Raw genomic sequence first — 16,714 nt, forward strand, 5'->3', positions numbered from 1 at the left:
TAACAAAAGAGCAACAAATAGAAAGACAGAATCAGAACAAAAGACAATGAGGTTTACATGCATTAATCCAAAGCATACTATGTTAGCTTATAAGAATCCCACCATGAGTCTTACATACACATCAAAATCTCTCAACAAAATTTTAAAAAGGAAGGAGTTTTCTTTGAAAATGTACATTTATGAATGTAAAATTTGGCAAGAAATGTATTCATGTCTTTCATATACACGCGTCATTGCAGCAGAGACGCGCTGACGCGAGTGACGCTTCTCGGCTTTCTGGGATTTGTAGTTCTCGCGCCGCGTTCACTCGTTCGCTCCGCCGGTGGAAAAACTACATATCCCAGACTTCCGAGAAACAATAAAGTTCGTCGACGAGCGGGGCGCTGGTCATTCCGGTGAAGTGTCAGAGTCCGTGATACAGCGGGTCTCTCTCACAGCTCCGTCTTCGGCTCTTTGCGCTTCATCGCGGCGGGAAATGTCTGACGGTGGCGGAGGAGAGGACGGCGGCGGCGGGATGGAGGTCTCTGCCGCCGTGCAGACGGTAGCGGACGCGTCGGTTCTGCAGAAACACTTCCGAAAGCTGGTGCCGCTGCTGCTGGAAGATGGCGGCGACGCTCCCGCTTCTCTAGAGACCGCGCTGGAGGAGAAGAGCGCGCTGGAGCAGATGAGGAAGTTCCTCTCGGATCCTCAGATTCACTCGATCCTGGTGGAGCGGAGCGCGCTGAAAGGTGACAACTCCGTCCGTTAAACGCACATGAAAACACCGTGTCCTAACGACGAACGCGACGCGACACAATCGATCAAATATCACAGCCAATCAGAAGCGCGTGTGGGCGGAGCCTCAACGAAATGGATGTTTATGATCTAATTCATAAATATTAAACCTTTTTAGCATTATTAAATGTACATACTGAGTGACTGATACCAGCTCTGTTATGGAATACACTTGTTAGTTAGCATCGAGTTCACAGTTTTAACGTATATATCTGCTTTAATTTATTTTCAAGATCTGAGGTAAACTCTGTTGTTGCTTTCAGTACGGCTAACTTATAAGGTCACGCAAAATGATATCTAAACTCCCATTAGACACACGTTTAGCTTTGAATAAAGTAGCGTTATGTAATCTGTACTTGAGATTGTCACTGTCAGGTAGTTTGTATGTTGTTTCTAAAATAGAAGTTTCCCGTGTCGCCGTCGCGGATAATAAGCACAAAACCTCAGATTAACATTGAAAAGATGCGTTTTATCGCGTGTCGCGTGCAGCTGCATGTGGGATTAAGCTCAGGATGACACGCACGCAGTGTTTGGGTGTGGTTTTGCTCGGACTGTCATCGATGTTGTTATATTTTATTGCATAGAATTGTCGCAGGGTTTGTGTAGCCCCGCCCTGCTTGTATGTTGTTGACGTCAGAGACCGTGAGGCTGAGGGGCGTGTTTGCTGCACTGCAGACCTGTGACGTCACGAACACTTTGATTAGGAGCGCAGTCAAAAGATTCAGGAGCACCTTCTGATCAATAACAAAAATTAGCCTTCCCATCACGAGCTGATATTTGACTGCTCAAAGTGATTTACGGGGATTTGTTTAAGTTTGTAATGGCTTCATTGAACGTATGTCATCTTTTAAAAAAATTATATTATTAGCTTTTTGCAAATTTTCTAATTAAAACACTAGAGTAAGAAGAATATGTTGGCGATCAAATAAAATCAGTATTAACGAAATTCATTTGCACTACAGAAGACGACAAAAGTGTCATGTAGGTATATTTACAGACGTTTAGTGAGGCTCGGAGGTGGCATGAGGGCAATTAAATTCATGTTGAGATTAATGTTTTAAATATAAAATTGAGTATATAAATATTACATGATTTGAATAACTGAATTATGCTTTAAAAATTAAACTAAAGCTGCCAGTAGGTGGCGGCAAGTCACTTTATTACCACTGAATCATTCATTCAATTGATTCGTTCGAACAGCTGATTCATTCGGGAACGAAGCAAGTGACTCTTTATGAACGGCTCAGCTTCTGTGACTTTGTTCGAAACTATTTTAGTTGACGAAACGGAGCAAAATCAGGCAATAGTTTTGTAGTCATTTAATATTATCTTATTGTTTATTTAACTGTTGTATTAAATCAATATCACATTTGCAAACTCCCTTAATAGTCATTTAATATCTTAGTTCATCCCGAACTCACAAAGCTCTATTATAATCAATGCATCTCTTATTTCCGTCGTGTCTACACTTTGTTTGTTATAATGAGAGGATTGCATAACTCCGCACTGAACAAAACTCTGAGCAGTGAGTGGATTCTGATTAACATTGTCAATTAAATTCATAAATTCATGTTGAGAATATTTGCAAAGAAGTATGTGCATTTCTCAAAACAATTTGTACAGACAGCACCACACACCTGCAAAAGCCTGAAACTTACTCAAAATCTTTAGTTTGTCTCTCAAAAGTAAATATTCATGTCAGTGAACACATCAGTGCCATCAGAATGAAAAGTCCTTGTGTCATTGCTCACGAACACAAGATGCTTAGTCATGTTAGTCTGTTAGTATTATGTGATGTAAACTATGGCAACAGTTTGGATGATGTATAGCACCTCAATACCATGGCAAAAATATAACTATGGTTTTTGGGCCTTTTTGTATGAAAAACAGTTATGATCATTACAGTGATTTACAGCCATGACAACGAAGACACAAGCAATGCTGTTTTTAGTGTGAGTGTGTTGTTGTCGTTACTGTAGTGCTGTTGTGTTTGTGTTCAGACTCCAGGCAATAACACATAAACACCAGCAGCTGATTATATTTATCATCACATGCTCATCTTCTTGTCTTCTGCTGGGTTCACATCAGATGGTGAAATAAAGATTAGCTGATTTATCACAAACGGCTGGTTGTTTGTTGTTGTTCTGCAGAGGATGTTGGTGATGAAGGCGAGGAGGAGCGCGAGTGCATTTCCTACAGCATCAGCATCGACATCCACTACGGGCTCAAATCAAACAGGTAACGAGTTCAGACCGTGAGCTGATTATTCTGATCTGCAAACTGATATTTCCTACTGACACACTACAGCAAAAGATAGAAATAAGTGACTTAGCTGCTGGAAATACTAGCGTTCTAATGATTTCTGCCAGCACTGTATGTGACGTGTTCTGATGAGAACCGTGATCTTTCAGCCTGGCCCTGATCAAGCGGACCGGAGTGATTGATGCGGACAAACCCATCTCCACTCAGGTGCGAGTTCTGACTCTGAGCGAAGACTCTCCGTATGAGACGCTGCACTCCTTCATCAGCAATGCTGTGTCTCCGTACTTCAAATCCTACATCCGAGAGTCTGGCAAAGCCGACAGGTAACGAGAGCGTAACGCGTCTCATCCTCACACACACACACGCGCACAAGCCGTGCCTCATCGTGTCTGTGTGTCTGCGCAGGGATGGAGATAAGATGGCCCCTTCGGTGGAGAAGAAGATCGCGGAGCTGGAGATGGGCTTACTGCACCTGCAGCAGAACATCGAGATCCCCGAGATCAGCCTGCTCATCCACCCCATCATCACCAACGTGGCCAAGCAGTGCTACGAGCGCGCAGAGAAGCCCAAGGTCACAGACTTCGGGGATAAAGTGGAGGATCCCAGCTTCCTGAACCAGCTGCAGTCTGGAGTCAACCGCTGGATCCGGGAGATACAGAAGGTTTGAGACTCGCTGACCTTCAGATGACCCTGTACTGTTACATAGGCGATGTGGCCAAAAATTAACATCTCAGTTTTTTCAGAACATTTGACAGTCTCGATTTTTAACTAGTCAACTTGAAAATGTAACTACAACACGATTCAAGTAGCTTTTTATCTCATTATCTTCACATTGTCTCGTAGAAGCGCCTAGACAACACTGGGAAATGCATGTTTTAGCTAATTTACACAAGCTGCTGCTGCTTTATATCAGAAAATGAAATTAATGTAGCATCAGTGACGTGTCGTGTGAACAAGAACTGCGTTATTTTGTTGTTTAATGTGTTGGTGCAGCTCTACAAAAACACTGATATGGTTTGCTGATAGTTCCAGCTTTCACCACAAAAGGGCCACACAATATGGAGGAAAACATGATTCACAAGCTTAAGAATTAATGCATCAAATCACTTTTCAGTTTAATTTACCGCATCTTTTTTTCTGGGTGAAGAAACCCGCAGATCTGTTGCTGAGGTGGTCTTTTACAGCATTAATGACAGTCAAATGGAAATCTAAACAAAGGCTTAATGAGCAGCTTACACATCAGAACGACATGCAGAAACATTACATTGCAATATTGGGAGATATAGAGTGATAACTGACACCTTTATCATTTTATGCAAGTAGTCTGCTATTAATGATGAACTGCTTTTAACTGAAAATTGAGTGTTTACTATTGTCCTTTAGCATTATTGACACTATTTTCCTATTTAATATTGTAAAGCTGCTTTGACACAATCTGTATTGTTAAAAGCGCTATATAAATAAAGGTGACTTGACTATTATAAACGCTGTTAAGAAGATTTCGTCTTTTTGGCTATATGTGACTGGAGCACAAAACCAGTCATAAGGGTCAATTTTGTGAAATCATCTGAAAGCTGAATAAATAAGCTTTCCATTGATGTATGGTTTGTTATGATAGGACAATATTTGACTGAGATACAACTATTTGAAAATCTGGAATCTGAGGGTGCAAAAAAATCTAAATATTGAGAAAATCATCTTTAAAGTTGTCCAAATGAAGTTCTTAGCAATGCATATTACTAATCAAAAATTAAGTTTTGATATATTTACGGTAGGAAATGTTCAAAATATCTTCATGGAACATGATCTTTACTTAATATCCTAATGATTTTTGGCATAAAAGAGAAATTGATAATTTTGACCCATACAATGTATTGTTGGCTATTGCTACAAATATACCCCAGCGACTTAAGACTGCTTTTGTGCTGCAGGGTCACATAAATATCAGCATCTCCACCAAATTGCGTATTTTTTCCTATTTTGAAAATTGAGCTGTTTTTTCTCCAAATTATCAGACTGTGTGAGCCATAAAAGCCTGATGCAGCAAATATGATACAAAACATAAAACGCATGCATGTCTTATTTCTGTTTTCATTTAGATTTTGTCTAAAGGTTCGATGAATTGTTCCATTTCAAAAAATTAATTTCTTAGCCCTGATGATTATCTTACCGTGTCAAGCTCATTTGCAGTGTTTTTTACTGGTATATCTGGCGCAGGCCTACAGTGGATCAGGATTTCAGGTCTGTCTGCCGTTTCTTTCAGGTGACTAAACTGGACCGAGACCCTGCGTCTGGAACGGCTCTGCAGGAGATCAGCTTCTGGCTGAACCTGGAGCGAGCCCTGAACCGCATCCAGGAGAAGAGGGAGAGTCCGGAGGTGCTGCTGACGCTCGACATCCTCAAACACGGCAAACGCTTCCACGCCACGGTCAGCTTCGACACCGACACAGGTGAGCCGTCTGTCCGAGAGCCATCTCCATGATGCTGCACGCTTGTGAACGCTCTGGTGTGTTTCTCTCAGGCCTGAAGCAGGCTGTGGAGACGGTGAACGACTACAACCCTCTGATGAAGGACTTTCCCCTCAACGATCTCCTGTCAGCCACTGAGCTCGACAAGATCCGTCAGGCGCTGGTGGCCATCTTCAATCACCTGCGCAAGATCCGGAACACCAAGTACCCCATCCAGCGTGCGCTGCGTCTGGTGGAGGCCATCTCCAGAGACCTGAGCTCTCAGCTGCTCAAAGTGCTGGGCACTCGCAAGCTCATGCACGTGGCGTACGAGGAGTTTGAGAAGGTACGACATAAGACCTGTATGTACTAGAACCAAATCAGAACACGGATTTCAGTGCCGCTTAAATTCCTTGAGCGATCGATTAAAGCAGTTGTCCTCTGGTTCTCCAAAACGGACGTAAGAAGCATCATCACCTGTGGCCCTCTAGGAATCGAGTTTGAGACCACTGCTTTAGACCATCTAGGAATGTTAAATCCACAAATAAAATGTTACGGTTTCAACTGCATCTGTCTAGAAAAAAAAAAGAAGAGTTTGATTTTATTATAGTTATTTTCAAGGCTTTCTTTTACTCATTACAAAATAACTTTAATAATATTTATTAGGGATGTAACGATATTATCGTGGTCACATGACGATATGAAATGATAGGTCTTCCGGGCAAAAAGTGTAGTTTTAAAAATATATTTAAACTTCTTATTCTAACATAAAATGTATTTAAAGTTGTGTTTGGGCCATTATGCTTTGGCACAGTATCTGACAAACGAACTAAAACCGAAAGCACAATATGCTCAATCCCTTCATCAAGTCTGTTTTTGTTGCGTGTTTCAAAGTGAAGCACGCACTTGGTTCAGACGATCAGCTCGTGATCCGGTGTTTTCCGCGTCTCAGAACAGCTCCGTTCACACTGAATGAATGCAGTCCACTCCTTTATTTCATGTGCTGGGAGTTTAGTGTGCGTTTGGGAACACAACAGACACCAGTTATGCTTTATTTTCGCAGCAGATGATTACAGCATTTCATTAGATTTGTAGTGAGACGTGTTTTTGTGAGGATGTTTTCACTGAAGCTGGAGCTTTGCTTCAAAATAAAAGCTCTGCTGCCGTTTCCGTCAAAATAAAAGCTTAAAGTGCAGTATGAATTGCTGACAGCTAGCGGTTTAAATGCAGTCCAAATTCAAAATATCTCTTTCAAGTGTAGAAATTAGGAAAGAAGTATTGTAATTTCCCTACTGTAGTGTAAAGCAAAAATAATAAACCTATGAAATATTAATTTTCATTTATTTTACAGTGCAATTGTTTTACAATATATGGCTACTACTGTCATTGTTGTTATTATTATTATTAAATTCTAATTTGTTTGGCTTCCTCAAACCCCAGTGTGAATGTAATTTAGACTGAGACAGTATATCACAAATAAAAAGGGTTGAGTCCCCATTAAAGTTCAGGTACAAGTCAATTCACTGACTTTTTTCTGACTTAAGTTTCTTAGTTAAGAAACATGGGTTGGAGCTCTTAATTTTGAGCTCTCAAAGTGCATTAGATAGAAGAATCTAACTTTAAAATGTACAAAATTCTCATTTTTTTCCAATTCTTCATTTGTCTTTTTTTTATAAATATCGCAATAAATATCGTATTGTGGACTTGATATCGCGATATCATCATATCGTGAGATTGTGATATTTTTTTTTAAATAATTTCTGCACAGGAGAGACTTGGTGTTTCAAAACAAAGGGAAATATATATCGGTATCTGCATCGGCTATTGGCCAAAATTAGTTGAAAAATATCGGATATTAGGAAAAATGTAATATCATTCATCTCTAAAAACATTTTTTTTTTTTTTAAGTATCGTTTTAGGCACCAGTAGCGTTTTAAAAGTATCGATTTGTATCCGGTATCATAAAAACCCAAACGATACCCAGCCCTACTCTCTCCTCCCGCAGCGATGCTCTGCAGCTCACGCCTCACGCTCTTCTTCCTCCGCAGGTGATGGTGGCGTGTTTCGAGGTCTTCCAGACGTGGGAGGACGAGTACGAGAAGCTGCAGGTGCTCCTGAGGGACATTGTGAAGAGGAAGAGGGAGGAGAACCTGAAGATGGTGTGGCGTCTCAGTCCGGCCCACCGGAAGCTCCAGGCCCGCTTGGACCACATGCGGCGCTTCAGACGGCAACACGAGCAGCTGAGAGCCGTCATCGTTCGTGTGCTCAGACCTCAGGTATGACTCTGACGCCTTCTGGATGTGATTATTCTGATGCTGTGAAGTTCTGATCTGTCATTCTGTTGACCAGTCAAAGATTAAGTGTTTCCTGACAAGCCTCAGATTGACAACAGACAGGAGTGACATGACATGGTCTATCATGACATTTTAGTTCATATTAATATGTGACCTTGGACCACAAAACCAGTCATAAGGGTACATTTTTTTGAAATTGAGATTTATACATCATCTGAAAGCTGAATAAATAATCTTTCCATTGATGTATGGTTTGTTAGGATAGCACAATATTTGGCTGAGATACAACTATTTGAAAATCTGGAATCTGAGGGTGCAAAAAAATCTAAATATTGAGAAAATCATCTTTAAAGTTGTTCAAATTAAGTTCTTAGCAATGCATATTACTAATCAAAAATTAAGTTTTGATATATGCACGGTAGGAAATTTACAAAATATCTTCATGGAACTAGGCCTGTCACGATAACAACTTTTTGTTGTGCGATATATTGCCCCAGAAATAATTGCGATAAGCGATATTACTGTCATTTTAAAGACCATATTATGCCACTGAATATATTACCCCAGCGACTTATGACTGCTTTTGTGCTGCAGGGACACAGATATGATCATTACCAGCTAGAGACGTGAACAGAAGAGACAAACCTCAAATTTGGATTTAAGAGTCTTTAAAGCTACATTCACACTGTCAGTCCAAATCTGGTTATTTGTGCATCCTGTTGGAAATTTAAGTGATTGACAGCAACTCTTCAGATCCAGTTTACAATATCTTCATTGATTTCTGTGGCAGTGATGTTGCATTGGTATGCTGACATTAAAAAAAACAACAGCTACAGAGTTTGCGTTACAGATGTTCTTACAACATAACGACATGTTGTCTTTGCGCTTTATTATTACGACTTATGAGGCACAGAATTTAAATTTCAAACCATAGATGAATGTATCTTGAAACATATTTGTAAAAATTGTATTTCATGTGTTTTTTTTGTCATTCGTACTTGTTAAATATAATCAGATTCCAATTGTACATGCACAAAAATCAGCTTGAGTTGTGTCAAGAGTGTAGAAGTCTGGATATATATGTAAGGGATAATGTACATCCAGCTAAATATCTAATCAGAAATATCTAAACGCAAAGCTTCCGTGAAGAAGGCGGTTGTTAGCAAGCAGCAAGTTCAAACTAGACCGACATTAAGAGATAAGTCCTACTACTTATTACACGGCATTTCACCACATAAACAATTATGGCGATAAAAGATATTGATTTAAGATGAAACTTTTCAAAATCCGACCAGTTTTTTGTTATTTAATAATCCGTTACAGTGTACAAAACAATTGTCGCAAAATGGCAGCAGCTGCATTTGTATGAAAGAGAAAGTGCGAGTCCGTGATACCAGGATGATATAATTACATAATTAGGTTGGCTTGAGATCTGCTACTTAAGCTTTTTATTATTATTCTTCTTAGACTAAATTTCTGAACGCTACTCCTCCTAGAGCATTATTATTATTATTATTTATTATTATTAACAACATGCTAATCATGCTAGAAACATGCTAATCATGCTAGAAACATGTGATCAACATTTATCTAATCTATCTAAATTTTCAAACTTCAGGCTTTTACAACTGCTTTAAACTTTCAGGCTAGGCTAGGCTTTCTCAAGCCAACCTAAAGTTTGTCTTTTTTTTAATCTAGTTGTACACATAATATTGAATTGAGTTCTAATATTTTATTATTAGCCAACCAAACATAAAGCTTCCAAGTGGATAGCGCCGACTGCAGTTACCTGGATGAGCCTGTGATATTTACCCTGTTATTGTTATCAACAATAACAACTTGGAATGTGGTGACTGACCAATCAGATTCGAGTATTCCACAGAGCTGTGTAAAGCAAAAGCTAATAAAGTGTTTGCCTCTCTCCAGGTGTCCGCCGTGTCCCAGCATGCTCAGGGAAAGACGGCCGAGCCCGACGATATGAAGGTGGCCGAGGTGCTCTTCGATGCCGCAGACGTCAACGCCATCGAGGAAGTCAATCTGGCCTACGAAAACGTGAAGGAAGTGGACGGACTGGATGTCTCGAAGGAGGGAGTGGAGGCCTGGGAAGCGGCCATGAAGCGCTACGACGAGCGCATCGACCGCGTGGAGACACGCATCACAGCACGCCTGCGAGACCAGCTGGGCACCGCCAAGAACGCCAACGAGATGTTCCGCATCTTCTCCCGCTTCAACGCCCTGTTCGTGCGGCCGCACATCCGCGGAGCCATCCGAGAGTACCAGACGCAGCTCATCCAGCGCGTCAAAGACGACATCGAGGCTCTGCACGACAAGTTCAAGGTGCAGTATCCTCAGAGCCAGTCGTGCAAGATGAGCCACGTGCGAGACCTGCCTCCCGTCTCCGGCTCCATCATCTGGGCCAAGCAGATCGACCGGCAGCTGACGGCCTACATGAAGCGCGTGGAAGACGTCCTCGGGAAGGGCTGGGAAAACCACGTGGAGGGTCTGAAGCTCAAGCAGGACGGCGACAGCTTCCGCGCCAAGCTCAACACGCAGGAGATCTTCGACGACTGGGCAAAGAAGGTGCAGCAGCGCAACCTGGGCGTGTCGGGCCGCATCTTCACCATCGAGAACACGCGCGCCCGCGGACGCACCGGCACCGTGCTCAAGCTCAAGGTCAACTTCCTGCCCGAGATCATCACGCTCTCCAAAGAGGTGCGCAACCTGAAGTGGCTGAGCTTCCGCGTGCCGCTGGCCATCGTCAACAAAGCCCATCAGGCCAATCAGCTGTATCCCTTCGCCATCTCGCTCATCGAGAGCGTCCGCACCTACGAGCGCACCTGCGAGAAGGTGGAGGAGAGGATGTCCATCTCGCTGCTGGTGGCTGGCCTGAAGAAGGAGGTGCAGGCGCTCGTCACCGAGGGCATCTCTCTGGTCTGGGAGTCCTACAAACTCGACCCGTACGTCCAGCGTCTGGCCGAAACCGTCTTCAACTTCCAAGAAAAGGTCGACCAGCTCAAGACCAGTTAAACTAGAGCACCAGTCAGATGACTGGACACACACACATTCTTTATTAAAGCAATAAGCCCCGTGAAGCCGTGGTTTAAGCTTCACGGGGCTTATTGCTTTTATAAAACGGTTATTCCATATACGTAGTAAGGTTCCACAGAATAAAACAGAGCAAATAAAGTGTAATGATATTAATAAAAACAGTATTCTTCCACCAAACAATGTAGCTCCTCAGAAACAGTTGTGGTTGCAACAAAGTGGTTGCCGAGCAACAGACAAACGTAAACAAAGGTGTATGTTACTTTGTAGAGTCATTTACAACAGCTTCGAACGCGGCTCAGCCGATCAGAATCAAGCACCGGAACTCCTCTCTCCAGGTGTCCGCCGTGTCCCAGCATGCTCAGGGAAAGACGGCCGAGCCCGACGATATGAAGGTGGCCGAGGTGCTCTTCGATGCCGCAGACGTCAACGCCATCGAGGAAGTCAATCTGGCCTACGAAAACGTGAAGGAAGTGGACGGACTGGACGTCTCGAAGGAGGGAGTGGAGGCCTGGGAAGCGGCCATGAAGCGCTACGACGAGCGCATCGACCGCGTGGAGACACGCATCACAGCACGCCTGCGAGACCAGCTGGGCACCGCCAAGAACGCCAACGAGATGTTCCGCATCTTCTCCCGCTTCAACGCCCTGTTCGTGCGGCCGCACATCCGCGGAGCCATCCGAGAGTACCAGACGCAGCTCATCCAGCGCGTCAAAGACGACATCGAGGCTCTGCACGACAAGTTCAAGGTGCAGTATCCTCAGAGCCAGTCGTGCAAGATGAGCCACGTGCGAGACCTGCCTCCCGTCTCCGGCTCCATCATCTGGGCCAAGCAGATCGACCGGCAGCTGACGGCCTACATGAAGCGCGTGGAAGATGTCCTCGGGAAGGGCTGGGAAAACCATGTGGAGGGTCTTAAGCTCAAGCAGGACGGCGACAGCTTCCGCGCCAAGCTCAACACGCAGGAGATCTTCGACGACTGGGCAAAGAAGGTGCAGCAGCGCAACCTGGGCGTGTCGGGCCGCATCTTCACCATCGAGAACACGCGCGCCCGTGGACGCACCGGCACCGTGCTCAAGCTCAAGGTCAACTTCCTGCCCGAGATCATCACGCTCTCCAAAGAGGTGCGCAACCTGAAGTGGCTGAGCTTCCGCGTGCCGCTGGCCATCGTCAACAAAGCCCATCAGGCCAATCAGCTGTATCCCTTCGCCATCTCGCTCATTGAGAGCGTCCGCACCTACGAGCGCACCTGCGAGAAGGTGGAGGAGAGGATGTCCATCTCGCTGCTGGTGGCCGGCCTGAAGAAGGAGGTGCAGGCGCTCGTCACCGAGGGCATCTCTCTGGTCTGGGAGTCCTACAAACTCGACCCGTACGTCCAGCGTCTGGCCGAAAACGTCTTCAACTTCCAAGAAAAGGTCGACCAGCTCAAGACCAGTTAAACTAGAGCACCAGTCAGATGACTGGACACACACACATTCTTTATTAAAGCAATAAGCCCCGTGAAGCCGTGGTTTAAGCTTCACGGGGCTTATTGCTTTTATAAAACGGTTATTCCATATACGTAGTAAGGTTCCACAGAATAAAACAGAGCAAATAAAGTGTAATGATATTAATAAAAACAGTATTCTTCCACCAAACAATGTAGCTCCTCAGAAACAGTTGTGGTTGCAACAAAGTGGTTGCCGAGCAACAGACAAACGTAAACAAAGGTGTATGTTACTTTGTAGAGTCATTTACAACAGCTTCGAACGCGGCTCAGCCGATCAGAATCAAGCACCGGAACTATCCGTTTTATAATATTAGGGCTCTATGATTTCTGCGATGCGAAAACATGGACGGAATCCAGTCATAAAAACAGAATTTACAGTTATATCACAGAATTTGTCAAAGTTTGGATGAATTAATCAAAAGTACGTCATTACACTTCAATTAAATCATGATATGGACTAGTATCTGTAAAAATTACAGCATGTCTGTGTGTGAATGAATGGCGCAGACGCGCGGTTTTGTTTACTACACATGTACTGAAGCATGTGTGACGCTCGCGGTGATTTCAGCGGCACTAAATGAGGTCATAAATACATGAACAACATCTCCAGAACTGCTCTGAGAGTCACTTCATGAGTATTTGACCGTTTCATTTGAGTAAAACTATCCTCATATCATATACACACAGAAATGTAAAAGTATGCAACCCGTTAAAATAAAAGTTCGGTTTAACTTGAAAACATTGTGGCAGAAATATATTACTATAATTCAGTAGAATGCAAGTAATACTGCTACTACTGTTGAAAAATTAATATAACTTAATTTAAGGAATCACACGATTTCTTCCATGTTTTAATTTGACTAGAAAATCCCATTTATTGGCCAAAAAATCATTAATTTGATAACCAGAAAAATTTAAATAAACAGCACAGAATTTCATAAGACTTGTAAGAATAAATAAAAAAAAAATTTATGCATTCAAATAATTAGACGTGCTAAAGCAGAATTTGGTAACAACCATAAGGTGTGAAAAAATAAAACATTTCGTAGGGCCCTACACATGTAATTTTTGTTAAGCTTTTAATAAACTGATGTTAATTTATTAACTAAATTCATGAAACGTATATTAGACATGCAATTAATAAAATTCAATTTAACCACTAGAAAGGAGTCCAGAAAAATTTAAACGGAAAAAACAGAATTTGGGAAAAAATAAAACCGATTTCATAGGGTCCTATATTACTTGCATTATTGAACGATAGTCATCAAAACGGTGGGAATTTTCTTGTTACTTACTAAAAGAAATTGACCAAGCTTTGGATAGACAGATTTTCACGAGTAGGGCTGCACGATAATGGTTAAACGGTTAATCATGATTATTGTCATGCTCATTTTTGTACATTTCTTCAGAATTTTTTATGCTTATTTGATTCACCAGCTTGCTGTGTTTTTGTCGTTACTTAAATCAGTTTGCAGTGGCTGGGAGCAGAACGCTTACCAGTAACTGATAATGAGAGAAGCTACTGATAAAAGCTTAATTGGAACTAATAATCGGTGTCAGCCCATCGAAATGGTTAAGAAACATCAATTCAGTGGTGTGTGTCCATGATTCGGTTGGTAGTGTAGATGTGTAGTGTTTACAGTCCGGATGAAAAGAGATGTGAATGTCATGTTGGTTTGTGTGTATTCCGCTCTTAGGTGGATGATCTTCTTCTGCTCGAGGAGAAGATTGATCTGGAGGTGCGCTCGCTGGAAACCTGCATGTACGAGAATAAGATGTTCACGGAGATCCTCAGCCGCATCCAGAAGGCTGTGGACGACCTGAACCTGCACTCGTACTCCAACCTGCCCATCTGGGTCAATAAACTGGACATCGAGGTGAGTCCAGCTGGACAGAAGCGCAGAGTCTGTCCGGAGAGAGTGGTGTTTGATCAGATGTGATCGTGTTTCCTCCGTAGATCGAGCGCATCCTCGGGGTGCGTCTGCAGGCCGGACTCAAAGCCTGGACGCAGGTTCTCATGGGACAGATGGAGGACAAGGCTGATGTGGACATGGACACCGAGGCTCCTCAAGTTAGTCACAAGCCCGGAGGAGATCCCAAGATTAAGGCAAGACGTCGTCCTGTAGTTTTGAGCCTGTGTGCATTGAGGATTCGTAACTTCACACTGAAACGTTTTCTTCGTCCAAACAGAATGTCATCCATGAATTGAGGATCACGAACCAGGTGATCTATCTGAACCCGCCGATCGAAGACTGCCGCTACAGGCTTTACCAGGAGATGTTTGCTTGGAAGATGGTCATTCTGTCTCTACCCAGAATCCAGAGTCAGAGATATCAGGTCTGTATGTTTGTTTGCTCTGCGTTCGTCTTCAGTTTTCAGCTCCTTTTAAAGGGACAGTTCACCCAAAAATGATCATTCTGCTGTTCCAAACCTGTATGGTAAGCTTGTTAGTAACCAATAGAGCTGGATAAACCCCCCCCCCACTGATTTCTCGATTGTAATTGATTTTTATTTTTATGAAATGATATTGATTCTTAAATCCCAATAATTGATTAGTCTAGCCTGTTTACAGTTAATGAACGGAACATTATAGCGCACCCCCCCATCCAATAAATCGCAATAAGCTTTGTTACTGTTGATATGAAACAAAGTCTCAGAGTCTTACAATTTTATTTAAATTCAAACAATAAATGCTGTTTTGCCGCTGTTTAATGTGGAGTGACCGATCGCTGTAGCGCCTCAGTCCAGAAGCGGCAGATCTGGTCATCTCCTCTGCTTTAATACAAGTTACAGCACAAAATAAACATGAATAAACATCTGAAGGTAAATTAAAATAAAGTGTACAATTTACTGAAATCCGTATCCTGTCAAATGTAATCGCTCAATCAGTGTTTCAACCACGGAAAGATGTCAATATAACGGCTTGTAAACCGTGACCATAAACTCGTTAGTCAGGTATAGAGGTCAACCGATTGATCGGGCCGATATTTGGCATTTTTGAATTAATCTGCATCTGCATGTAAACATGTCGTCTTTCTTCTAAAATAAAAGTTCTTTATTGTGAGGTAAACAGACACAAAGTTTGCAATCTGTAATACAATATTGACTGTTTTTGCTCAAGTTCGCTGACAAAGTTTCAATCAAAGCCACAGCAGAACTGTTTTGTGTCTCCGAGCAACACAGCGGTGTTTCGATACTGAATGAATCCAAGTTTTTGAACAAATCAAGTGAGTCAATGATTCCGTAACCCATTCATAAAGACCGTAGTCACTTGCCTCGTTTCTGAATGAATCAGCCGTTTGAATGAATGACTAATGACTCGCTCATTAAAACAGTCATTTACCGTCATCTACTGGTGGTTTGGTTTCATATTTAAAAGTATTGCATTTTTCCCAACATTTTTAACTTGTATGTTCAAAAATATATGTTATAATTATTTATGCATTTGAAATTTTGTGGTGTAAATGCATTTATGGCAGCTCAGCTTCATTAAACAGTTTGTGTAAATACATCTAATGCCACTTCAGATGCAGCTTCTGTTTCCTCTGCAGTGAACAGATGGCGTTTGTTGATTAGTATGCGCACTCTAATGTGAACATTAAAATTTGCAAATAGAAAGACCCCCCAGACCCCCCTACGAGGGTCATATTCCCAACTATGTCACCTTTTTGACCTCTTGTGCCTTCAGTATTATAGTAATGTAGTGCCGACTGAGCATTAGTTGAGATTTTCTTTCCTTGAGGAAAATTTGGTATGTACTGTACCTGTTATATCCAAAGTAATCAATATTGAATCGAATCAATTTGGACATTGAATCAAATCGAATGCTTGAGTCAGAATCGAATCGTGATTCCCAGTCCTAGTAACCAAACAGTTGCTGGTAGCCATTGACTTCCACAGTATTCTGTGGCATACTTTCAAAGTCAGTGGCTACCAGCAACTGTTTGGTTATTAACATTCTTTAAAATATCTTCTTTTGTGTTGCACAGAAGAAAGAACCTCATGAAGGTTTGGACTGTCTCTTTAACGTTCGCTCTTCACGCAGGTCGGCGTTCACTACGAGTTATCAGAAGAGGAGAAGTTCTACAGGAACGCTCTGACCAGGATGCCTGATGGTCCGTCTGCGCTGGAAGAAGCTTATAATGCAGTGAAGGAGATCGTGTCCGAGGTGGAGCAGTACGTCAAGGTAGTGCCTTTACAAGCGTCTCTGTTATGAACCTGTTGCTTTCAAAAGCGTTTCTTGCATTTTATCAAGCAGAATTAATGTTTTAAAGAGACACAAACCAACTAACAATCACAGAATTCATCGTAATCTATTAATGTTTGAGCTGCAAGGCAAGTTTATTTATATAGCACATTTCATGCACAATGGTAATTCAAAGTGCTTTACATAAAAGCAATTA

General features: G+C 42.3%; 1 protein-coding gene across 1 annotated transcript in view; it reads left to right on the plus strand.

Moving 5' to 3' along the window:
- The first annotated feature begins 373 nt into the window (after positions 1 to 373).
- LOC107684183 (dynein, cytoplasmic 1, heavy chain 1) overlaps positions 374 to 16,714 on the plus strand; it is a 61,374-nt gene continuing 45,033 nt past the window's right edge. Inside the window, exons 1-12 of the mRNA XM_016480396.1 lie at positions 374 to 728; positions 2,925 to 3,012; positions 3,186 to 3,359; positions 3,442 to 3,697; positions 5,300 to 5,486; positions 5,558 to 5,829; positions 7,532 to 7,759; positions 9,704 to 10,780; positions 14,009 to 14,188; positions 14,269 to 14,418; positions 14,502 to 14,648; positions 16,357 to 16,520. Of these exons, the coding sequence (XP_016335882.1) occupies positions 476 to 728; positions 2,925 to 3,012; positions 3,186 to 3,359; positions 3,442 to 3,697; positions 5,300 to 5,486; positions 5,558 to 5,829; positions 7,532 to 7,759; positions 9,704 to 10,780; positions 14,009 to 14,188; positions 14,269 to 14,418; positions 14,502 to 14,648; positions 16,357 to 16,520 (3,176 nt within the window). The 5' untranslated portion in view covers positions 374 to 475. The remainder of the gene's footprint in view (positions 729 to 2,924; positions 3,013 to 3,185; positions 3,360 to 3,441; positions 3,698 to 5,299; positions 5,487 to 5,557; positions 5,830 to 7,531; positions 7,760 to 9,703; positions 10,781 to 14,008; positions 14,189 to 14,268; positions 14,419 to 14,501; positions 14,649 to 16,356; positions 16,521 to 16,714) is intronic.

This window comes from Sinocyclocheilus anshuiensis, unplaced genomic scaffold (assembly GCF_001515605.1).
Source record: "Sinocyclocheilus anshuiensis isolate Anshui unplaced genomic scaffold, SAMN03320099.WGS_v1.1 scaffold1893, whole genome shotgun sequence".
Taxonomy (NCBI): Eukaryota; Metazoa; Chordata; class Actinopteri; order Cypriniformes; family Cyprinidae; genus Sinocyclocheilus; species Sinocyclocheilus anshuiensis.